The 26,241-nt window shown below is 35.7% G+C and overlaps 2 protein-coding genes across 3 annotated transcripts; both read left to right on the top strand.

Moving 5' to 3' along the window:
* The first annotated feature begins 1,719 nt into the window (after nucleotides 1-1,719).
* Nucleotides 1,720-25,214, top strand: LOC117339176 (tetraspanin-5-like). Of its 2 annotated transcripts, XR_004535128.1 has the most exons (9): nucleotides 1,720-1,963; nucleotides 2,585-2,737; nucleotides 5,945-6,136; nucleotides 7,142-7,330; nucleotides 9,146-9,280; nucleotides 9,693-9,740; nucleotides 10,514-10,630; nucleotides 12,596-13,357; nucleotides 23,364-25,214. XR_004535128.1 is itself a non-coding variant. In XM_033900618.1 (7 exons), exons 1-7 carry the CDS (start codon nucleotides 2,624-2,626, stop codon nucleotides 12,674-12,676), a joined length of 876 nt encoding a protein of 291 aa, XP_033756509.1. In that variant the 5' UTR covers nucleotides 2,559-2,623; the 3' UTR covers nucleotides 12,677-12,871. The 2 variants fall into 2 exon arrangements, 1 of the variants encoding a protein (XP_033756509.1); XM_033900618.1 differs by lacking the exons at nucleotides 1,720-1,963; nucleotides 23,364-25,214 and having other exon boundaries at nucleotides 2,559-2,737; nucleotides 12,596-12,871.
* On the top strand, nucleotides 17,628-23,432 carry LOC117338959 (GATA zinc finger domain-containing protein 14-like). Its single transcript, XM_033900323.1, has 3 exons — nucleotides 17,628-17,750; nucleotides 18,859-18,905; nucleotides 21,868-23,432. Exon 3 carries the CDS (start codon nucleotides 22,269-22,271, stop codon nucleotides 23,430-23,432), a length of 1,164 nt encoding a protein of 387 aa, XP_033756214.1. The 5' UTR covers nucleotides 17,628-17,750; nucleotides 18,859-18,905; nucleotides 21,868-22,268.
* Nucleotides 25,215-26,241: the final 1,027 nt, after the last annotated feature.

Here is a 26,241-nt window from a genome sequence, read left to right as displayed (position 1 = left end):
TCCTTACACAATATATACCGTGATTCGACGTTCCTTACACAATATATACTGTGATTCGTCGCTCCTTCCACAATATATACCGTGATTCGTCGCTCCTCACACAATATTTACTGTGATTCGTCGCTCATTACACAATATATACCGTGATTCGTCGATCCTTACACAATATCTACCGTGATTCGTCGATCCTTTCACAATATATACCGTGATTCGTCGCTCCTTACACAATATTTACTGTGATTCGTCGCTCCTCACACAATAGATACCGTGATTCGTCGCTCCTTACACAATATATACCGTGATTCGTCGCTCCTTACACAATATATACCGTGATTCGACGTTCCTTACACAATATATACTGTGATTCGTCGCTCCTTCCACAATATATACCGTGATTCGTCGCTCCTCACACAATATTTACTGTGATTCGTCGCTCATTACACAATATATACCGTGATTCGTCGATCCTTACACAATATATACCGTGATTCGTCGATCCTTTCACAATATATACCGTGATTCGTCGCTCCTTACACAATATTTACTGTGATTCGTCGCTCCTCACACAATAGATACCGTGATTCGTCGCTCCTTACACAATATACATTGTATACTGTGATTCGTCGATCCTTACACAATATATACCGTAATTCGTCAATCCTTACATAATATATACCGTGATTCGTCGCTCCTTACACAATATATACTGTGATTCGTCGCTCCTTACACAATATATACCGTGATTCGTCGCTCCTTACACAATATACATTGTATACCGTAATTCGTCAATCCTTACACAATATATACCGTAATTCGTCGCTCCTTACACAATATATACCGTGATTCGTCGCTCCTTACACAATATATACTGTGATTCGTCGCTCCTTACACAATATATACCGTGATTCGTCGCTCCTTACACAATATATACCGTGATTCGTCGATCCTTACACAATATATACCGTGATTCGTCGCTCCTTACATAATATATACCGTGATCCGTCGATCCTTACACAATATATACTGTGATTCGTCGATCCTTACACAATATATACCGTGATTCGTCGCTCCTTACCCACGTACACTTACCCAATTTCTACCCAGAGTTGTCGTCACTGACACTCACCTACACAATCTATAACCGGAGTTGTTGTTTCTTACACCAGCATACTCAATCTATGACCAAAGTTGTTTCTTGCACCCACTTACACAACCTCTACTAAAGAGTTGTACATGTAATTTCTTGCACCCACTTACACAATCTCTACTCAGAGTTCATTCCTTGCACCTACTTACACAATCCATACTCAGAGATGTAATTATTTGCACCCAATTACACAATCTCTACCCAGAGTTTTCTTCCTTAAACTCACTAGCACAATGTCAAACTAAAATCGTTGCTTACACAAATAATGTATAGCCGGAGTTGTCGTCCATTATACCCCAACACAAAATCTGTATTATGAGTTTCCGTTTCTAAAACTCGCTTCCACAATCTAAACCCTGTACTATAACACAAGATTGGCGTTCCTTAATTACACAAACTTCACGTTATTTGACGCTACACAGGGACTTGACGCAAGCTTCCTATCCACGGTTCATACTTGTATTACTTGTAGACCTTGGATAGGGAAATGATGTCCCTGTTGTGCGTATAAGGGACGGCAACTCTGATTATCTTATGAAGTCCGTCAATATTAATAGTCGAGGCTAATCGCAAAACTAAGAATGTCAGTCAATGACTTTGAGATCGAGATTGGTAGATAAGAAATTAATATTTAATAATCGTGATATAGAAAACTAGTATCACTCTGTAAATATGTGTCAATTTTATGCAGATATTCGCTCAAAAAGTATGAGGTTTGAATAACCCAAGAATCAGACATCCTTGGGAAATCATAACCCTCCCATCTAAGACGAGAAAGGATAGGATGAGGAGGGATATGTTTTGTGGTATATAGAGGTATAGTATAAATCTACAAAATTTCTCAGTGGCAACAACTGGTATGTTTGAATATTTCTATTTTAATACGTTTTTTGTTAATTTACAATATAGCACTCTCCAGCATATGTTTTTTTTTCATATATTACTAGTGATGAAATAGTGTGATATTGTATGTAATACTATTAGAAATGCGGAGTGTATATGCAGCGTTGTATATGTGTTGATGTGTAATGATTTTTAATAAGTTGTGAAACTTAAGCTAATAAAGAAACTGAAAACTGTTTAGTTTTGGAAAGAGGGTAGAGGTTAAGCGTGGTACTGTGACGTGAAGTAGAAGGTTATATAAAATATAGCCTGTGCAGTCATGTGGATTTCACTGCATTGTCACACGTCATACCAGACCGCATTAGACGTGTACGTTTTCCAACGTCTCTAATATATAAGTTCGTCACTTTCTTATCGCCTGACACATCGACATAATATTGAAAATAAATGAATAATGCTTTACATGCAGTCTGTTAGATTAATGTCTTTGTTAGGAGAATTAATATTAATTAACACGCATACATAGCCAGTATGTCATGTACTTAGAAGTGCTATTAATTACACCTGTACGTATCTTACCTGTATATTACACAGGTAAGGCCGTAGAGGCTGGAGTCGTGACAGAAAAACAATATGGAGGATGGACGTCTCCAAACACAGCCTAGACGAAGGGACAGCTATCTCGACCGATCGGAAGTTAACAGCTGTGTCAAGTATATTCTCTTCTTCACAAACCTGATTCTCTTTGTAAGTACACATTACGTACATGTATTAGTATTATTCACCTGTACAGTGTCTTTTACATTATCAATTAGACCCCGGTATAGTCACACACCAAAACTGTTAATTGAAAGGTTAAATACTATCCTCAGGTAAAACGACAGTCCTCAATAGAATGGCGTTGACAATGTGGGAAAGTCAACCCGAAAATTCTTTACTAATAATTTTTGACTCGTAATGCAATATTTGTAATCGCTGTTCAATATTGTTCTGGAGATGTAAACTTCAAAGTTTTCTTTGTATTTTGTTCAATTTAAATAATGATGTAGTGTTTAGATACAGTACATGTAGTTTGACATTGAAAACTGAAAAAAAAGAATAACGAAGGAACAGAAACAAAACATGCTTTGAGAATCGCCGGAGGGATATTGTCGGAGATTTCCAATATCTACAATAATACGTTGCCTATATGCTCCGTGTGTATATCGATACTAAAACAATGATGAATAAGCGGATGTTGTCGTGACAGATGCCATTAACTAATAATATCCATAAATAATTACAGGTGTCTAAATTACCTGTGGTCAGTCGTCCTTTGTCCAGGTGTACGTAGACAATTACGCTACTTATTGTACATATTAGATAGGTTACACATGTGTCTTCGTCTACAAAAATGTACGAACGTAAATGTACAATGCAAGTGCAGATGTATACAATATAAGGTTTTTTTTTCATTTGATTCTTCGAAATTATTGAGGCAAGTGTCTCACATACCACCAAACAAAGCGCTCCTTGTTTTTTTAACATACATATCATATCCTTCGCCCTGCCCTGCTTCTAAACATGCTTTAAAAATGTTTAAGGCAATAAGATTCCTGTTTAACAAAGGTATAAAATTCCTATTCCAGTAATCTGTGCTGTCCACCTGCCTAACTATACCAAACCCTTCATGTTTTGTTTACACACATGTATATACCCCCTCCTCACGCCTCTAAACCACTGCTTCAACAAAGTATATTACATGTATGTTCCCTAGATCACGATCTACGGTACACCTTACACCTACTCTTGTGTACCTCAAGTTAATGACAACACTGATGTCACTTAGTCTCCAATTGACACGAAACAAAGATATGCATATAAGATCTGGGGTCAAAGGTGATGTACATTAAAAAGGTCAAAGGTTATCTACGTCACGGCATTACAACATTCATAAGTTCCATATTATGTTAATAATCTCCAATGGGAAAACACTTTTTCACTATCAGATTCAAAACAATGAGGTGAGAAAATGAGAACGTTCTTGTTACTTCACAAGTTTTTCTTTTCAACTGTCAAACCATATATGCTAGTTCCGGTCCAAACGACAGATGTGCGGTAGGCAGTGGGCACCTGTCAGTCAATATAAACAAGAATCCCTCAAAATGTCTAACATCGTGTGTTGGGGCCAGAGGAAACTCGGGTTACCGTCAAACAACTGAGTATTCTTGTTTGAAACTCATAGTTCACAAAAACGAAATTGACTACCAAACCACAATGCTAAATGCACATAGATCGATACATATTCTGAGAAATTTCAGAGGGGAAATCTATTTGAATAGTGGCATTTGCACCAATCAAGGACTGAACCATTGTTGGTGGTAAATACCAGACGAAGATAAGCTCTTTATACAGGTATATTGTATCTGTAATTACATTTTCGTGTTACCTGTAGGCTATATATATAGTAAAGGTAAACCACGAGTTACATAATAGTCTTCCAGGGCTATACACGTATATATATGCATACCGAAAGCTATTTTAGATGTGTGCATTTCTTTTTTTCTTTTTCTTTCTTCGCTTCCACAGACTTAATAAAAAACTGTTTACACGTTTCATATATTGTCTTTAAAATCCCCAATGTAGCTGAAAACCTGATAAAATAAATTTACGTTCGCCAGTTCGTTGTTACGTAAGGCTTACGTATTAACTTAGTCTCTCTCTCTATATATACATATATGTAAAACGAAAGTACAAATATATTATTGTCAGGGAGAATAACGTAAATACATACATTAACATCTGGTACCCAATTCATGTATGTTATATAAAATAGAAACCCGTTCAGTTTCCTTGAGTCCAGTTAAACTTTTTTTCTGTTGACGATTTGTACTTAGCACAAGATATTCACGATATAAGTATGTTCTGTTTGGCAGTACAAGTATTTAGTTACATGTATGATGACTCTATAGCTAGTAGTTTGCATGACTAATCTTTGTTTCACTATGGTCACATGTACAGTGGACCACATATATAGGAGAATAATGTTGAAATTCAAACGAGAATAATTATATATCTACAAATTTGCACAAAAATAGTCATGTACAATGTAATATATTAAAATGTTTGTTTGGACATAGTTAGTTTCTTAAAATCACCAATACATTGCTGAAGATACTAACAGTTTCTTCTATAAGGCTACTTAGTGGTAAGATGTAGCATGGAATAATTCTAAGTCACACAAATAATCACTTGAACCTAAAGAATAGCCATGCTTGTACGCTACAATTGTCTATGGAATAATTTTACAGAAATAGGGCATAAAGACAGGCATTTTAATCAAGACATTTAATTAAGACATCTGATCAAAGTAAGAAGGACGTTTTTAAGACAAATTGTTAAACTGGTGAGTTTGCTGCCTTTTTCAGAAATATGCATCTTTTACCCCAAACTCCGCGGTTGAACTTTTTTCCTAAAAATAGTCTTCTAACAATATCTAGAGCTCTTTATAGTGTCAAATAAAAGAGCATTTTTGATGTTTGAAATACCTCTTTATATGTTATATATGTTTGATATCATTCACAACCGCCGTTTGCATTTCAAGGTCAAAATAGAATAAGTGTTTAAACATATTATAAAGTAAAATCTGGTCAAACTAATGCCCCTATTGTGTGCTTTAGATACCTGTGAGCAAAACGACATTGCTCATAATTTTGTGCGATATACGTGATACAAATGAACTTATTGTGCCCCAACCCCTAAAAACAGTTTTGCATGTTTTGTTGAAACACAAACGGCTTAACAATTACTGTATTTACTTTAATTAGTACATGCCAACAGCAAGGCCCACAGTTTGTCATGATACATACTAAAACTTGATCAAACTACTTCTGTAATATTGCACCAATAGGCTTGTAAAATATCCCTGTTTTTACTTACATTACCTATTCAGATACTCTTGAACCATTGTTACAGTTAGCCGCTGCTGGAGCCCTCGGCCTCGGGATATGGATACAGGTATTGAAGGGCAAGGTCGTGTTACATATAGTCGACTTCCTGTTTGACCCGTCCATCATGGTCATGTGTGTGGGCGGTTCCATCACATTCCTCGTCGCCTTCTTCGGCTGTTTCGGTTCGCTCAGAGAAAACATCATCCTCCTCACTATAGTAAGGATTGTAAAATAACAATATGTCTGTGTCCAATATATCTTTGTCATTCGTCGCCCTGGGTCCAGTTGCTCAAAAGGTGATTAGCTTAATCACTTGATCAGTGAAAAACTCATTTTCCCCTAGCTTTAAAACCTGAGTGTGTTTATTCCTTAAAACGGCCAGGTACCGTAGGAAGAGACTAACGAGTGTTATAGTTTCATAAAGTTTTGTCAAGTAAGTTTTACCAGAAAAGATGTTATCAGAATTTTGAGATTGTTGTTAAACAGCTAGTGATTAGCCTAATCACCATTTGATCAGTTGGGCCATTGTAATGATATCAAACCAATCTAAAGTACAATACGTGTATGTACACTGTAAATGTTTGTGGTCTTCAAAATGACTTTGTGATGTACATGTATACCAGTATAGTGATATTTTGTATTTGTTTTATGTAAACTCTGATAGGATGAAAAGAAGGGCACAGACAGATGTAAAATGACAATAAATAAAAATTCTAGGAACTTAAATTTGGAATGTTCTGCAGTTGACTTAGTGTTTTTTACGATTTACGTCGAGTTAGAGGTTAATGAGAATTTAAAGTATATGCCAATAAAAACATGTCCTAGCAGACATCTAGGGGAGACAACTAGGGAGGTTTCTGTTTAATTACAAGACGAATACTACATATACATCATATGACTATGAAAAACACGTCACAACGAATCAGCAGCGCCAGCAAGGGTCAAAAGGTCAAATCCTATACTGTCTGAATGGTCCACTTCATCAATAAATGGCAGTGTCACGCACGCGCATGATTCAATGGTCGAAACTAACTAAAGAGAAGGAAGGAAAGACGTCAAGCCGAAAATCATGATGTGCTTCAGATATTAATACAGAGTATAGATTAAGTACTTGACCTCAAGTTTAAGTCCTGGACACTCCGCTCTGGGGGATATTTTTGTTTTCTTCCTCTCTGTTTCACAATCACATGTTACACAGCTTGTATACATCTCTATATTTCAGTACCATACCCTTGTGGGTTTACTATTGTTTGCGGAAGTTGCTCTCGTGGTCTTCGTCTTTGTATTCTATTTCTCACCGGAAACACTCGACACCCTCAATATTGTACCGGAAGATACATTGCGGGATGCCATCGTCAAATACAGAGATGATCCCGACATGCAAGATCTCATCGATGGAATTCAAGAAATGGTAAAAACGATAGACAATTTCATGAATTTTTATAATCAAACAGAAACTATTGCCATTTATTACATTTTTACCAGTGAAATATCAAAAATTATTCATTCTATAAAAGTGATATTTTTCACTAGTGAAAAATATCACTTTTACTGATTTGACCAATCAAATTAATGATTAGAAAATACCAAAATAATTGACCAATCAGAAAGCCCGACATATATGTCAGCACCTGGACAGGGGAAACTACTTTTTTGTTTACAAATTATCGCTGTAGGCCTAGTTAGCATACGGGGTAGGTTTTTCGTTGATAAAAAATGTGCTGCGCACTCGTGAAAAATATCAAAATATTAGCCCCACTCGTGAAATATATTTGGTATTACTGAAGACACTGTTAGATATCCTCTATTTATGTACCTTGTGGACGACGTTATATATATTGCGAACTTCGTCTAGGTCTCATCACATTAATGTCATGTTCTCTATATAGGAACTAGGGTCTGCAATGAAACCAAACCACTATACACATTTTCAATTCAACCCAGTTTGTTTCGGTTGACCTACTATTCTTTAGTCTGAATCTGCTGTAGGTTGCAAACAGCCCTTAATGTGATTAAAAATACTGCAATACGTGGAAACTAGAGGATAACAAACGTGTATAATTTGAGCGCAAATCAAACAGTCAGAGTGTATCTAATTTCATGGGTATTTTTAGCTTCTTTGGTGTAACATTTAACTATAATGGAAGTTTCTTAGAATATAAACGGAAGCTCTGTGAACAAGACAAAAAGTCTATTTTTTAGGTCTATCGTAAAATTAAGAGCCAAAATCTGCCAATCGAATTGCAACTGAAATTATTCCATACATTAGTGAAACAAATATTTCTCCATGGATCCGAAATATAGGGTTACCAAAACAACGAAAACCATAGAACAAATTCATTTGAAATTTGTAATCGAATTTTTGACTTGTGATCTTCCACTCCTAAACTTTGAGAGCTAGGCCGATATCATCTAGAGATACAATATAGTAGTAAAGTTTAGAATGATTTTTTAATTGAATTAATCAAAACTTGCTAGTCCTATGTACCGATTAATATTCAAGCTTCATGTTGATAATTTTGTTAAAATCTGTTTTTATGAAATCAGGCCAAGCTCTATTTTCAAGAATCATGAGACCATTAGCCAATACTATATAAAAATACCATTAAAACACTTACGGGCCAATTCTTGTCAATATGGAATTTTAGCATTCAATATGCTTCTATGGGTGAATTTTAGAGGAAGAAACTTGACCAATATTTGACCCGCCTTTCTAAGAAAAATAGATTAACTTTATGTTAATTTTAATACTTTAACAGAAACTTCCCATAAATACTGGGAGATGGCACAATGCCCAAAAACAAAATCGGAAGTGGGCATTTTGTCGCACCTTTGTAGTGGACGAATTTCACTACTTATTCAAATGTACAGACGTGAGAATGGTGGAGATGAGAACAACTTTTACGGTTATATTATCGGGAGAATCCATCTATATTTAGAATGAGTGGTGTGCTATCAGGTTCTTAAAGAAAGTTATCGAATAGTATTGACATTCTGTTAACAAGTTAAAGAAAGTATTTTAAATCATCTTATCTTTATCTTTAACAAAAGCATATGTACATTTTGTTTTGAGTACTTAATATCCATGGATTCAACAATGCAATTGTATCATGATACATCATGTTTTACATTTTAATGTTCTGAGGGAACCAGCTAAACTACATTTTGTACCTGTACTGGTAGCAATAAGAGTGTGATTAACATTGCTCTAACTTCCGGTATTCAGATGGACTGTTGTGGTGTCAGTAATACAGACTCCGGGTACAAGGACTGGAATGAGAACATCTACTTCAACTGTTCCGACGTAAACCCCAGCCACGAGAGATGTTCCGTGCCATTCTCGTGCTGTATCCTTAACCCGGTATGTACAGGAAATGTAGTGTTGTGATATCGTAGCCCATCTATCTTACATCGGATCACTCCGGATCTTCTTTTCAAGAATCTTGAGCCAAAACGCATTTACCATTTCATTTTTCAAGCCGACACATATATCATATGCACATTACTTTAGAAGATATCTAACATTACAGTATACATTGTATGTCTAGCTATGTACATTGCATATTGTCGCTTAAAACACAATGAAAAACTATTATACGATTGATACATGTAGGTTTCTCACCTAAGCGGATGCGGTGGGACTTGGCACACATCCTAACCCAGAATATATTTTATATTAATGTATACGGACAATGAATTGGGATATTGTGTCAAGTCCCTGTGAGCAGTTGTTTTGATGGTTTGTCTTGAGATTTATATATTTTTTTATTTAGGGAGACAAAATCAACATTCTATGTGGCAATGGTGCTTTAGAGAGACCGGTGAGTATCGAGACCCAATTCAAACTTACCTTACTGAAAGACCTGTCTATATAGGTCCCTGATATCGAGAGGTGTCTCTGGTCTCTTGTCGGTTCACGTCGTTTTTTATGATTTCGAATCTAACGTTCATAGTTTGGAGTTAGAATAGGAACATTTTTAAACGGTCCAATTTTTAATAAGTGTATCTACTTTGCTTCGTTTCATCTCCGACAAAACATGAGAACATCTCTTAAATGTAAATATAAGGGCGATAACTATGGGTGGTCAATTTCTTTTCGGTTTACACTACCAATTACATTAATAGAACCTTTCCACCTCTGGGTCGCCAGTTCGAACCTACGTGGGGCAGTTGCCTGGTAGGCCGGTGGTTTTTCTCCGGGTACTCCGGCTTTCTTCCACCTCCAAAACCTGGCACGTCCTTTAATGACCCTGGCTGTTAATAAAACGTTAAATTAAACAAAAAACAAAACAAAAATAAACAAAAAAAAACAAAACAAAAATAAAAACCTCGTTTTTGAAATTGGGTTATGTGATTATAACTTTTATTTGAAATCAGTCAAATAGGATGAAAAAGGAATATATTGCTCTTTTGAAATAACAAAGGGTTCCAATGCAACCCCTAATTTCCCTATAGGAATTTCAAGCATAAAAGATCAGATACAAATGTACAAGTACATAATGCTGTAGATATCTGATTATAAGAAATTAAGGATCTACAACAACAAAATCGCATACCCTTCTCATGGACTATGTTAACCCTTTGTTTGTAACAGATGGCGGAGGTCGAAACGGTGATCCATCCCGAAGGATGTCTCTACAGACTCGGCGTATGGATACAGCGTAACACTCTGATCATAGGGGGCAGCACACTAGGAATATTCATACCTCAGGTAAACAGTCGGGAGCAGCAACATTATTTCTGTGTACGTAGCGGCGAATTTAGACAATAAATGTACTAAGTATGTAATTTTGGTGGGGAAATAGGCCTAGTCCGTCAGATGTTAAACAACTCATCGGGAAATAGTGAAAATAAGGCACACAACAAAAATTATCAAAATATCAACCTATTTCAGTGAAGCATCTGCGATACACAGATTAATTCTGTATCACCGTGCTGTGTTGTTATCTCCTGACATGGACATTTCCGACATTACAAAGTGTGTCTCTGTTGTTGTTATACAGACATTTCCGACATTACAAAGTGTGTCTCTGTTGTTATACAGACATTTCCGACATTACAAAGTGTGTCTCTGTTGTTGTTATACAGACATTTCCGACATTACAAAGTGTGTCCCTGTTGTTGTTATACAGACATTTCCGACATTACAAAGTGTGTCTCTGCTGTTGTTATACAGACATTTCCGACATTACAAAGTGTGTCTCTGCTGTTGTTATACTGACATTTCCGACATTACAAAGTGTGTCTCTGTTGTTGTTATACAGACATTTCCGACATTACAAAGTGTGTCTCTGTTGTTGTTATACAGACATTTCCGACATTACAAAGTGTGTGTCATTGTTGTTGTTATACAGACATTTCCGACATTACAAAGTGTGTCTCTGTTATTGTTATACAGACATTTCCGACATTACAAAGTGTGTCCCTGTTGTTGTTATACAGACATTTCCGACATTACAAAGTGTGTGTGTCTGTTGTTGTTATACAGACATTTCCGACATTACAAAGTGTGTGTGTCTGTTGTTGTTATACAGCCATTTCCGACATTACAAAGTGTGTCTCTGTTGTTGTTATACAGACATTTCCGACATTACAAAGTGTGTCTCTGTTGTTGTTATACAGACATTTCCGACATTACAAAGTGTGTGTCATTGTTGTTGTTATACAGACATTTCTGACATTACAAAGTGTGTCTCTGTTATTGTTATACAGACATTTCCGACATTACAAAGTGTGTGTGTCTGTTGTTGTTATACAGACATTTCCGACATTACAAAGTGTGTCTCTGTTGTTGTTATACAGACATTTCCGACATTACAAAGTGTGTGTGTCTGTTGTTGTTATACAGCCATTTCCGACATTACAAAGTGTGTCTCTGTTGTTGTGATATACAGACATTTCCGACATTACAAAGTGTGTCTCTGTTGTTGTTATACTGACATTTCCGACATTACAAAGTGTGGCTCTGTTGTTGTTATACAGACATTTCCGACATTACAAAGTGTGTCTCTGTTGTTGTTATACAGACATTTCCGACATTACAAAGTGTGTCTCTGTTGTTGTTATACAGACATTTCCGACATTACAAAGTGTGTCTCTGTTGTTGTTATACAGACATTTCCGACATTACAAAGTGTGTCCCTGTTGTTGTTATACAGACATTTCCGACATTACAAAGTGTGTGTCTCTGTTGTTGTTATACAGACATTGCCGACATTACAAAGTGTGTGTCTCTGTTGTTGTTATACAGACATTCCCGACATTACAAAGTGTGTCTCTGTTGTTGTTATACAGACATTTCCGACATTACAAAGTGTGTATCTGTTGTTGTTATACAGACATTTCCGACATTACAAAGTGTGTCTCTGTTGTTGTTATACAGACATTTCCGACATTACAAAGTGTGTCCCTGTTGTTGTTATACAGACATTTCCGACATTACAAAGTGTGTGTCTCTGTTGTTGTTATACAGACATTTCCGACATTACAAAGTGTGTGTCTCTGTTGTTGTTATACAGACATTTCCGACATTACAAAGTGTGTGTCTCTGTTGTTGTGATATACAGTAGACATTACCGACATTACAAGGTGTGTCTCTGTTGTTTATTTCATTGATGTTTGTACTGATTTATATCTTTGCTTGCTAAGTTAATATTTATTTCTGTGTTGTTTACAGGTCATTGCTATTTGTTTTGCGAAACAGCTGAAGGACCAAATTAAAGCACAGACCGCAAAATGGCAGTTTGACCGGACGTGACACTACATCGCAGTCAAACTTTCAAACATTCCACAAAATGGCAGTTTCACAGACTGGAATTGACACAGCATCGTAATAAACAAACGCATAACGATTTGAGAGGGAAAGGGAGCTGAATCTGATATTTTGTTAATCATGATGGTGTCTTTGGTTATTTTTCACGTAAAAGTGATAATATATTAACAGTAGGTTATATATCGTAATTGTTATCGATTTGTGTGATTGCATGGATGTGGGAAGAAGACCATGATATATGTTTTTGAGGAAGGTCCCAGTGGACAGGTATGTTTTTGAGGAAGGTCCTAGTGGACAGGTATATGTTTTTGAGGAAGGTCCTAGTGGGCAGGTATATGTTTTAAAAGAAGTTCATATAGTGAGCAGGTTATATGTCTTTGAGGAAGTTCCTAGTGGACAGGTATGTTTTTGAGGAAGGTCCTAGTGGGCAGGTATATGTTTTTAAAGAAGTTCATATAGTGAGCAGGTTATATGTCTTTGAGGAAGGTCCTAGTGGACAGGTATGTTTTTGAGGAAGGTCCTAGTGGGCAGGTATATGTTTTTAAAGAAGTTCATATAGTGAGCAGGTTATATGTCTTTGAGGAAGTTCCTAGTGGACAGGTATATGTTTTTGAGGAAGGTCCTAGTGGGCAGGTATATGTTTTTGAGGAAGTTCCTAGTGGACAGGTATATGTTTTTGAGGAAGGTCCTAGTGGACAGGTATATGTTTTTGAGGAAGGTCCTAGTGGGCAGGTATATGTTTTTGAGGAAGTTCATATAGTGGGCAGGTTATATGTTTTTGGGGAAGTTTCTAGTGGGTAGGTTTATGTTTTGGGGAAGTTCCTAGTGGACAAGTTATATGTTTTGAGGAAGTTCCTAGTGGACAAGTTATATGTTTTGGGGAAGTTCCTAGTGGACAAGTTATATGTTTTGAGAAAGTTCCTAGTGGGTAGGTTATATGTTTTTGAGGAAGTTCCTAGTGGACATGTTCTGCCCCTCATCTCTTGTGCGTTACGAATAAGACTGGCAGACAGAAAACGGGTACCATCAATGTTTATTTTAACCATCAACTGTAGCACCGTAAGAACTGCAATGATACAAGCAAAACAGTTCTTACAAATATAGTACATAATAATGTGATAAGTAATAGATACATAATGGGTACGAGTGATGTATCGGATATATCACACGAGTGCGTAGCACGAGTGTGATATATGCGATACGTCACGAGTACCCATTTTGTATCTGTTTTATCCAATGACAGCCGAGGTTTTGTCACCCACGTGCCTAGGGGTGGAGCTATAAAATTGCTCAGAACCTGTCACTGTGATATGTTTCCCGCCAATTTCTGACACGTTTTGTTTTCTGTCACAGTAGCCCATTCATTTCTAGTGAGACTGTCAACCATGACGGATCAGGCACAGGGGCATGTCTAGTTTTATATTACAAAAAATAGTCGGATTGGTATTTCCGACTATTTTTTGTAATATAAAACTAGACATGCCCCTGTGGATCAGGTACTGATCACTGATGTCGATGTGTTCACTGACCTCGACGATATAACATTATCACAGGCCGTAGATAAGTATGAGTATGAACTTGAAGATAGTGACACGGTATCTACTGACATTGGAATAGTTGATACCAAGGAATTAGTTCAGCCAATTGTTGTAAATGAACTGAATGGTAATGTGAAAAACATGTGAAAGGCTGCAGGATTCGAGGGAAATTACATAAACCATTCCGGAAAGAGGACCTGCGCTACTTCCCTTTACCAAGCAGGTAAGTCTAAAATCATATCGTTTGAACAAATTGTGAAATGAAATGTTTTTCGTAAATTTCGACGTTCACAATGTCACATAATCCTTTCAAAATCCGTGAAATTGTTTAAAGAAATCAATGAATCGGTTAATCGGTATTTTTATCCACTCGTCTTGTTATCATTTTCATCACTATTTTGTTTATGATAGGATTTTTGTGCAACGAAAGTATATTGTTACATTTAGCGTAATCTGTATAACCATTTTTTTTTTAAATGACTGAAATTTTATATGTAATCATGTAATGTATGCTTTTTTTTACTGACCTGTTAAAATAGATTTTACTTAATAAAATATGAACAGGGTTTTATATTCTGTTTGGTCAGGTTTTGATGAACAACTCGTGGACAGAACGGTACATCGCAGCAGGGCTGTACGTGCATACAAGGTGAAGAAAGAAGACGGAAAGTTTCTAAACGGCACTCGTATTTCATTAAATTTTGTTTGAAATGCATTTCCTGTCTTTGTTCATTTGTCACGCCTACATTTGAAATTGGCCCCGCCTCAAGACTGAGGCATGGACCAATCAGAAATGCCATGTGATATTTCAGATATCACATATGTGATATTTGAAATATCACATAGTATGCAATATATCGCCAACAAAAGATCAAAGAAAAACCGAGGCGTCATTGGATAACCCTACATGTACATTAATATCATACAAAACTGTTCTATGAACCTGCAATTAGATACATTGAATAGTATCATTTCTGTAGCATATCATCTTATTTCAACTTGCTCTTTATAATGATGTACATAATGTAATACATTATGTTATTTAGTATCTAATTTACAAAAAACCTAGTGTGTAATATGTAACCAATCAACATGGACTATTGTTGTCGATATAAGTTCATACATCAAGATCATCATGAAAATATCCACATACAATTATTAGAATTATTTTAAAATGTGAAAGGTCTCTGCATCATTTTTTCCTTAACCGAATTATTGGTCAATACAGTTAATACTGCCTAAATACATGAAATACTGTCGAATAACTTGACAATAACACTAAACTGTAGTTACTTAATAATACAGACATACTTCAATGAAATTCATGAATAGCATATTAGCATATGCATTTAAACAGAATTTACTGTATAAACTTACGCTGTAGGGACACCCAGCTGGGCATTCATGCTCTCACGACACACGTAACATAAGACTGGATATATTAATACTCTCAACGAGATTCACTGCAAGAACACAAAAACTTACTATCAGTTACGTACAGAACGATAAAACCATATTCTCTATAACCTGACAGTGCTAGATTTGTACCATACAGAACGATGGAACCATATTCTGCACGAAATAACAATACTGGATTTATACCATACAAATCACATTGTTGCTATATATTGTACCGGGTGTCTGACACAGATGTAAGTATGATTTCAATCACGAAAAACTTATGAACAACATTTCACAATAAAAATGACTAACTAGCACGTAAAATAATATTTATGGTATTCTGATGACACGATTGACGTTAATCAATGTAATTTTATAAACACACCTCATGAACAATTGACTTGGCGAGAGCTTGGTAATAATTAACATGAAAGTATAACTCGTCAATCATAGGACATTGAACTTATCCGATTATCTGACACTTTCTAAACAAACAAACTTCATTTATCAACTTTTTTCATCTAAATCTCGTATATACAATATCCACGATATATAGGATTATCTTTCAAATACAATGATAATTATAAATGTGTGGTATTTAACACCAGAAACTTACAAAAGACGTAAAATTCGTGTCGTCTGCTAAAGAACACAACGCTGTAAAAAAATTACGCAAAAAGTGGTGACGTCACCAAAGGGAGGTAATGACTTTAGCGCACCACTAAGATTCAATATAATAATCAGAACGCCGTTCCGGCACAGGACAGGTATATATTTTTGAGGAAGTTCCTAGTGGGTAGGTTATATGTTTTTGGGGTAGTTCCTAGTGGGTAGGTTCATGTTTTTGAGGAAGTTCCTAGTGGACAGGGTATTTGTTTTTAGGAAGTAACTAGAGTAAATCGGTTGTTGTGTACAATCTGTCTCGCCGTGTTTCGCAATAAAACCGTATTTCTTTGTTCATGTACGATGTTATTTGTTTTCAGTGATTGGTTCCACAAACGATTGTTGAGTAGTGTACTTGGGAACTCTTACCAGTTTCCGCGCCTTGCTGGCAAGAATCTAAAAATTTATAAGTAGGACTAATACTTTATGCAACGTGTACTAGTTATGGAAGTGGGAAAATCGACGGGAAAATATTTGCCAATATTGAGTTGAGTATTACAGTGTGACGTGGACGGGTTTTTAACTGTTACCATCTCTAAAACTGAGGCATCGTACACTTCAGACCAATGCAGCATACCAGGAAATACAATGAATAATATGCACATAGGAATACGTTTTGTCCGTCCACATTTATACTTGTTTTTTGTAAAGCCAGAGACTTGTATATCACATGTGATATACAAGTCTCTGGTAAAGCCAAGTTTATGTTCAAAAATAAAAGTCTTTTCTTCACAAATAATTTTCTTTATTATATTTTATACACACAAAGTTGCCGGAAAGGACATTTAAAATACCAACGTTGTGTCGCGAGGGTTTGGAGATTTTACACGTTCGAGTATGCCGCGGGAAGGATGTTATAATTAAATATTTTTGCCTAGGCAAAAATAGAATATTGCTTAGGCAAAAATATTATAGCCTAAGCAATATTCGATTTATGCTTAGGCAAAATTATTTCTGCCAAGGCAATATTATTTTTGTCTAGGCAATATTCTATTTTTGCCTAGGCAAAATTCGATTTCTGCCTAGGCAAAAATATTTAATTATGACGTCCTTCCCGCGCCATATTCGAGGTCGAGAAAATATTATCATACAATTTACCATATTATATTTCTTCTATTCAAACTCAAGCAAGTTAATGACTTATGATAATGCGGCACAATAAAGCCGACACTGACAAGTAAAACAATATAAACAATATACTGTAGGCCTATAACTAATATAAACTTATTCAAATTTATGTGCAACCGCTCTATCAAGTGGCCGATGGGAGATAACTCTAATTGCTTTATATATAAGCGTTGCAATGACATCGATTTTCCAAATGCAAGCAGACGACTGATCTTGAATTGACCGCGGATTTTTCTGTTTCCTGTGCTGAGAAATGTCAAGTCACAAGTTTACAAGGAATGGCTACATACTGCCATGTACAAAATGAACAAAAGAAGGGCAGAACAAGGGTTTGTTTATAAAATAATAACTTCCCGAGATTCGGTCCTTGTTTTATTTGTGCACCAGATGGTGTGCTCATGTGACCACAGCCACAGTCAAATGACAGTGTCAGTGGGTGTCGTTACTCCTATAACATAAGAGGCCGCTGGTCGGCTCTTTTTCTATCGGATATTATTTTGCCGACTGCGACCTCTTATTTCCGAAGCACTAATTCTTTGATGCAGTTTCCGCCCGAAATCCGGGCGGAACTAAATATGCTTGAAAAAAATACTTAAGAGGTTGACAGGTCATTACAACGATGTTTACGTATCATGTATGCAATATTCATCCCATATGTATGTCGCAGACACAAATATATAGTATAATACGGTGTATAACACACAAAATACATGCCCATGTCGTTGTAGCACTTTTCTAGTCGTTTTTAAAAATGGCTGCCTAAAGGTTGATACAAAATATTTGTCGTTATTTCAAACGGAACGAAATGGTACGGACTATGTTGTATTCCGCTTGTAGGACATAGGTTGTAATCCAATTTTGTATTAACCGGCAAATCACAAGGTATTTTTACTATCACTAACGGCAGTATTGTCTGCTTGCGCTCTGCTCCGCTTCGGAAGAAGAAAACTTCATAATATGTGTTTGTTACGAAATTATTCTCATTTAATCATTGGATTATGGAAAGAAATATATATTGGACACCGTTGATCATTTAAATGTAAGTTGACACGCTATATTTTTGCAATAAACGAACTTTGAAAATTTCATCGTCAGCATCGGGAAAATCGGCTATGGGCAGTTAGAGGTTACACGGCGCTAGTCAAAAGTATCTCGCCGTGTAAAACCTCTAACATTGTTGGAGTATGGGTGTCGTCATCCTTTTTCTTTACTGTTTACAATAATTATGTGTAATATTTCAAAACTCAGAAAACTCAGGTGATCATATGTTAAGGCCCACCGGCCTCTTGTTTCATGCATTTCCATCCTTTTTTCCTTGAATTTTCCTGATTTTATTTTTCAACTGATTTGTGCTGAATTTGGCAAAGTTGAAGAAAATTTGTGAATGTGAATGAGTTAATTAATCAATAGTAAAGTGTAGACTGATTTATTTTGTAGGCTACAGTCTATTACAAAGTTTTTTAAGTCAATACCATCACCAACATGTAAGTATAGTGTTTAAACAACATAATTAAGAGTACCGTATTGGAAATCTTTAACATAAAACAAAAAAGAGAAATTTAGTTGTAGAAGATATGGCATTGACATACATGTATATTCAGTTAATTCTGTTTTTTTCCATATATTTTCTTGTGCTTAAAAATTTTGTCTCCAGTTGCAATTTAGATTAAGAAAACTATGTGCGCATGTGTGTATCACTTTGGCTGTTGATTTATATTGATAACCTAAAATAGTGTGACGTACCCCACTAACTACAAACTAACTTATAATTAGTAACAATATTAGAAACTATTCATAATTATATAACATTTCATATTTTCAAAAACCCCACCATGACTTTAATATATGGCATCAAGTTAATACTGAACCTAGTGACTGCTAAGGATTGTGGGAAGGTCAGGGGCAACCACATATAGATTATAGGGGCAAATAAAGAGCTATTTATCTCTCTACTTATCTCCGTTATATATGCTTCTGTTAAAACTGATGTGATTGGCCTGATTGCTGTAGAGGAGGTTGGAATTAGACGTTAAAATGACAGAAATATTGAATTTAGGTAACAAATAAAAAAATCTCTAGCTTTGAAGGATTCCCAAATATGAGATCTCCTCTACAGCGTCCCAGTTCTACCCCTTGACATAAGTACATTTATGTGCATTAATACATGTAAAAGTATGCCATATGAACTATGCTCTTCTTGGTATACAAAAATACATTATACGCTTAGCTCAAATGTTTAGAGCGTCTGTCTTGAGCTCAGCTAGCCAGGTCCCAGGTTTGAGTCCTGATCTGGTCGCAGGGCATCCAGTTGACCCTTGACTTTTAGCAATTTCAGAAGTCAAATCACTATTTCTTAGAAATCTGAAGGGTCAAAACATATGTCAAATAGACATGTCCCTTCAAACCCAGAAGTCAGATCTCATTTTGGGGAGTCAAAAACGTACTTTCAAGGGTCTACTGGATGCCCTGGGTCGTTACAGTTAGATTTCACACCCGACTAAATACCCACAGAAAATCAAAGGTAGTCTAAGGTCCGGCATGCATGTTTCCCAGGGTTGAAGGAGGAAGGAATATAGTGGAACTGGACTTTACTTAACACTACTTGGTGCCCTGCAGGTAGCTCAAATGGTAAGAGTGTCCGTCAATTGCATGCTACCATTCATTGGTCATGATGCATTGAAATAACTGACTGTATACATATAGGGTTGTGAGCATTTTCAGGCAGTTTCATTGGCCTTGCATTGGCTCATATTAAAAAAAAGTTTTTAAAGTTTCCATTGTTCAGGACAGTTGTAGACCTTCTTTCAAGGTAAGAAATTAAATTTTGAGTTCTGAATAGGACAGATGGGTTGCAGACCTTCTTTCAGGGCAAGAATAAGATTTCACTGGTGCTTTGGGCAAGTTCAGGTTAAAACAATTTGCCCAAAGTTAAAACTCAACAATCCAATAAACTTGTTAACTGAATTAGTATTACCAATACAAGAAATTTTGAATTTGCCTTTTGGGCAAGTTTAATCATCAGTATATACTTGCCTACTAGAGGCACTGACCAAATCTACTGGGTTTCTTCTTGTCCTGCTTTATTACAAAATACATGTAATATCTTACAATTATAGAGGTATAAGAAGGATAAACATTTAACAGAAAGGGGTATTACAATAGGTTTTTTAACTGCTTTGTAATTTACAATTTAACAGAAAGTCCCTAACTTTTTCTACATTTTGGCATTCATGTTATGTGTAAAGTTTGTGCTTGTGCAAACATTGAAAGAAAAGAAGAGTAAAGAGCTTTACCTATCTTGTCACCAGCCAGGGGCTTTTTTTGGGGCCGATTTAAGGCCCCATTCCCCACGGTAAAATTGGATAGTTTTCCCAATCCGACCAGTTAAAATTCCCAATTGAATGATCTATAAAAAAATTGTGTCTTTAAAAATCTGGATGGTGCCATCCCGTCTACGTTTTATTGGTTATTCTGGCCTGATAAAGGGAGATAATGCTCTAGAGTCTAAATAAATATAAATGTATTTGTCTTGTTATTTTTACCATTATGTCCATTTTTCCCAATTTACCTGTTGCCGCACATTTTTCCAATCCCAAAGCCATAGGCCCCATTCCCAAAGTAGTGAAAAAAAACCTGCCAGCATTCCAGGATCAATTGAGGACACCACAGCTCATTCGGGATCTCTTGTTGCCAATAACCTATGCTTTAGCAATTTAAATGTATAACAATAATTTAGTTATGTTTTAGTTTATTGTTATATCATTTTGTATTATAATTATATATTAGTGGCTTAAATTATAGATGATATGTTTTTTTGGTTGGTTTGGATAATATAAATCATAATATACAAGGTTTGTGCATTGGCAGTATTTCAGGTATGTTGAAACATTTCTGATTGATCTGGACCAGTTGCTAGATATAGTTACATCTTACAAAATGGAAGTCTCATGAATGTTTAAAGTTTAAGTGAAATTTACTGTTAATATGACTCTTTGAATTGATTGATATAACAATGTATTGTGAACATGCTTTGTTAGAAGCTTATATTAGTGTTCAGATTCTTTCAATTAAGGCATCAATTTAAATATAAACTACAATTAAGTTATAGAATTAAGGAATATATATATATATAGTCACATCTACTACAGAAATTGAAGACCTTGAATAGGTTCAACTGTTAAATAACACCTGGAATTTTCTGTTTTGTAACATCATAGTTTTGATTATCTAATCAATCATGCAATGTCTTAAGTTTTGTATCATACTAAACTTGATGTTTAATTACAGATAACATATTAAAAAGAAATTTAAATATATTTTGATTCTGTTGACTATTGAAACTCTTGGTCTGAGTGTAAGTGAATATTAACTTACTTCAGAACTGGGTAAAATATTAAATTAGAACCCTGAAATGTGATGATAGACAGTATATATTGTATGTTTCAGCGGACAGGCATCCAACAGGCCGTGTTCCACGGGAAGAAGTCAACGGTATGTAAACTGTCCAACCAATGGCTGGTCCACCTAGATGGTAGTTAACTGTGCTTCTGCTTTGCTATGTGGAGATGTTGTACTGGACTGTGGTACAGTGTAGACGTATACTTGTTTAGTTGGATGCCATCACATACATTTTTGTGTACCTCTATATTGTTTGCTGGACAACTGGGTGGTCACTCTTTATTCTGCTTTACCCTGTTTATTGTTGTTTTGGAATCACTTTTTTGGTGATTTTTTTTTTGATATATTCCCATCCATATATTGGAACGGAAGACACTTTTTGTGAATATAAACACGCTGACATCTATTGTCAAATCTGTATACACATTAACTTGTATATTCATCCAAGCATGCATCCATTCAACTCAAACTATAGCAGAGAGAGGGGACCAAGGCAGCAAGGATATAGTACTGATAATCATAGCTACAACAATGCAGGAAGAAGGCCGGAACAGTGTGGAAATGGGAACCAGTTTCCTGTGCAAAATTACTATGGAAATAACTCTCAAATGTGTACAGATATGCACGGAAATAATCGGAATAGACGAGGTTTCCAAGGGGGATGGAACAACTTTAATCCTCCAAGGCAATTTCCAAATCAGCAGTTTTGGTGTCATGAAGCTGGACAGAGTGAGGAACAAAATAGGAGACAGATGGAGCAGCAAAGAAGAAGAAGCTATCTTGAACAATTTGGCCATCCAGATATACAGCAAAATGAAGCTCAATTTAATAGGCATTATACAAATTCATGCAATGGAAGAAACTATCATCCTGATCATCTTGGAGATAGACGATGCTCTCCTGAGTTTGATGGGGCAAGACATAGCATCAGTGGGCTTTTAGGGGATTTTCCTAGAGGAAGGCAAACTTCAGGTTTTCAACATTTAGAAAGAAGACAAAATCAACAAGATACTCTGAGACAGCTCAATTTCAGTAATAATGACATGCACACAAATTGGGATTGGATCAAACCAAAATTAGTTAGCTTGATGGAAATTTACTTTGATCAGTCTTCTGAAGATTTCAGTAATGAGCAACAACCGATGAGAAACTCTACTCAATACAGGGGTCAGGCAACATCTTTTCAAAAGTCCCCTTCATTTCAGAAATGTGAAAAAAAGAAGAAAAGAGGCCCTTTTGGTAGAAACTGCCATGCCAATCAAGCAACTAAAGTACAAACACATTCAAATGATAATGGCAGTTTTGATAACAATTTCAGTGATGGACCAACTCACTGTGACAATAAGGAAATTGGAATTGTCAAGGATAGTGAAAAACTGATTCCAGCAATAGCTGCAGGTACATTGTCTGATAAATCATTGTCAGTTGACCATTCACCTCAAAAATATTCAGAGAGCCAGAACCACAAACTGACAGGTCTTGACACAGAGGGTGAAAACGGTAGAAATTCCGATGACAGGAACAAAACGGCACCTTGTGGACAGGTATATGTTTTTGAGGAAGTTCATATAGTGGGCAGGTTATATGTTTTTGGGGAAGTTTCTAGTGGGTAGGTTTATGTTTTGGGGAAGTTCCTAGTGGACAAGTTATATGTTTTGAGGAAGTTCCTAGTGGACAAGTTATATGTTTTGGGGAAGTTCCTAGTGGACAAGTTATATGTTTTGAGAAAGTTCCTAGTGGGTAGGTTATATGTTTTTGAGGAAGTTCCTAGTGGACATGTTCTGCCCCTCATCTCTTGTGCGTTACGAATAAGACTGGCAGACAGAAAACGGGTACCATCAATGTTTATTTTAACCATCAACTGTAGCACCGTAAGAACTGCAATGATACAAGCAAAACAGTTCTTACAAATATAGTACATAATAATGTGATAACCCTACATGTACATTAATATCATACAAAACTGTTCTATGAACCTGCAATTAGATACATTGAATAGTATCATTTCTGTAGCATATCATCTTATTTCAACTTGCTCTTTATAATGATGTACATAATGTAATACATTATGTTATTTAGTATCTAATTTACAAAAAACCTAGTGTGTAATATGTAACCAATCAACATGGACTATTGTTGTCGATATAAGTTCATACATCAAGATCATCATGAAAATATCCACATACAATTATTAGAATTATTTTAAAATGTGAAAGGTCTCTGCATCATTTTTTCCTTAACCGAATTATTGGTCAATACAGTTAATACTGCCTAAATACATGAAATACTGTCGAATAACTTGACAATAACACTAAACTGTAGTTACTTAATAATACAGACATACTTCAATGAAATTCATGAATAGCATATTAGCATATGCATTTAAACAGAATTTACTGTATAAACTTACGCTGTAGGGACACCCAGCTGGGCATTCATGCTCTCACGACACACGTAACATAAGACTGGATATATTAATACTCTCAACGAGATTCACTGCAAGAACACAAAAACTTACTATCAGTTACGTACAGAACGATAAAACCATATTCTCTATAACCTGACAGTGCTAGATTTGTACCATACAGAACGATGGAACCATATTCTGCACGAAATAACAATACTGGATTTATACCATACAAATCACATTGCTATATATTGTACCGGGTGTCTGACACAGATTTAAGTATGATTTCAATCACGAAAAACTTATGAACAACATTTCACAATAAAAATGACTAACTAGCACGTTAAATAATATTTATGGTATTCTGATGACACGATTGACGTTAATCAATGTAATTTTATAAACACACCTCATGAACAATTGACTTGGCGAGAGCTTGGTAATAATTAACATGAAAGTATAACTCGTCAATCATAGGACATTGAACTTATCCGATTATCTGACACTTTCTAAACAAACAAACTTCATTTATCAACTTTTTTCATCTAAATCTCGTATATACAATATCCACGATATATAGGATTATCTTTCAAATACAATGATAATTATAAATGTGTGGTATTTAACACCAGAAACTTACAAAAGACGTAAAATTCGTGTCGTCTGCTAAAGAACACAACGCTGTAAAAAAATTACGCAAAAAGTGGTGACGTCACCAAAGGGAGGTAATGACTTTAGCGCACCACTAAGATTCAATATAATAATCAGAACGCCGTTCCGGCACAGGACAGGTATATATTTTTGAGGAAGTTCCTAGTGGGTAGGTTATATGTTTTTGGGGTAGTTCCTAGTGGGTAGGTTCATGTTTTTGAGGAAGTTCCTAGTGGACAGGGTATTTGTTTTTAGGAAGTAACTAGAGTAAATCGGTTGTTGTGTACAATCTGTCTCGCCGTGTTTCGCAATAAAACCGTATTTCTTTGTTCATGTACGATGTTATTTGTTTTCAGTGATTGGTTCCACAAACGATTGTTGAGTAGTGTACTTGGGAACTCTTACCAGTTTCCGCGCCTTGCTGGCAAGAATCTAAAAATTTATAAGTAGGACTAATACTTTATGCAACGTGTACTAGTTATGGAAGTGGGAAAATCGACGGGAAAATATTTGCCAATATTGAGTTGAGTATTACAGTGTGACGTGGACGGGTTTTTAACTGTTACCATCTCTAAAACTGAGGCATCGTACACTTCAGACCAATGCAGCATACCAGGAAATACAATGAATAATATGCACATAGGAATACGTTTTGTCCGTCCACATTTATACTTGTTTTTTGTAAAGCCAGAGACTTGTATATCACATGTGATATACAAGTCTCTGGTAAAGCCAAGTTTATGTTCAAAAATAAAAGTCTTTTCTTCACAAATAATTTTCTTTATTATATTTTATACACACAAAGTTGCCGGAAAGGACATTTAAAATACCAACGTTGTGTCGCGAGGGTTTGGAGATTTTACACGTTCGAGTATGCCGCGGGAAGGATGTTATAATTAAATATTTTTGCCTAGGCAAAAATAGAATATTGCTTAGGCAAAAATATTATAGCCTAAGCAATATTCGATTTATGCTTAGGCAAAATTATTTCTGCCAAGGCAATATTATTTTTGTCTAGGCAATATTCTATTTTTGCCTAGGCAAAATTCGATTTCTGCCTAGGCAAAAATATTTAATTATGACGTCCTTCCCGCGCCATATTCGAGGTCGAGAAAATATTATCATACAATTTACCATATTATATTTCTTCTATTCAAACTCAAGCAAGTTAATGACTTATGATAATGCGGCACAATAAAGCCGACACTGACAAGTAAAACAATATAAACAATATACTGTAGGCCTATAACTAATATAAACTTATTCAAATTTATGTGCAACCGCTCTATCAAGTGGCCGATGGGAGATAACTCTAATTGCTTTATATATAAGCGTTGCAATGACATCGATTTTCCAAATGCAAG

Source organism: Pecten maximus, chromosome 12 (genome assembly GCF_902652985.1).
Source record: "Pecten maximus chromosome 12, xPecMax1.1, whole genome shotgun sequence".
NCBI classification, from domain to species: domain Eukaryota; kingdom Metazoa; phylum Mollusca; class Bivalvia; order Pectinida; family Pectinidae; genus Pecten; species Pecten maximus.
This window is presented reverse-complemented; position numbering and strand designations above follow the sequence as displayed.

Excerpts from the sequence above, each read along its gene's own strand:
- LOC117339176 (XM_033900618.1), top strand. The coding sequence starts at position 2,624 with ATGGAGGATGGACGTCTCCAAACACAGCCTAGACGAAGGGACAGCTAT. Across the intron at positions 6,137-7,141 it reads ACATCATCCTCCTCACTATA|TACCATACCCTTGTGGGTTT; the intron begins GTAAGGATTGTA and ends TCTATATTTCAG. Across the intron at positions 10,631-12,595 it reads TAGGAATATTCATACCTCAG|GTCATTGCTATTTGTTTTGC; the intron begins GTAAACAGTCGG and ends TGTTGTTTACAG.
- LOC117338959 (XM_033900323.1), top strand. The coding sequence starts at position 22,269 with ATGCATCCATTCAACTCAAACTATAGCAGAGAGAGGGGACCAAGGCAG.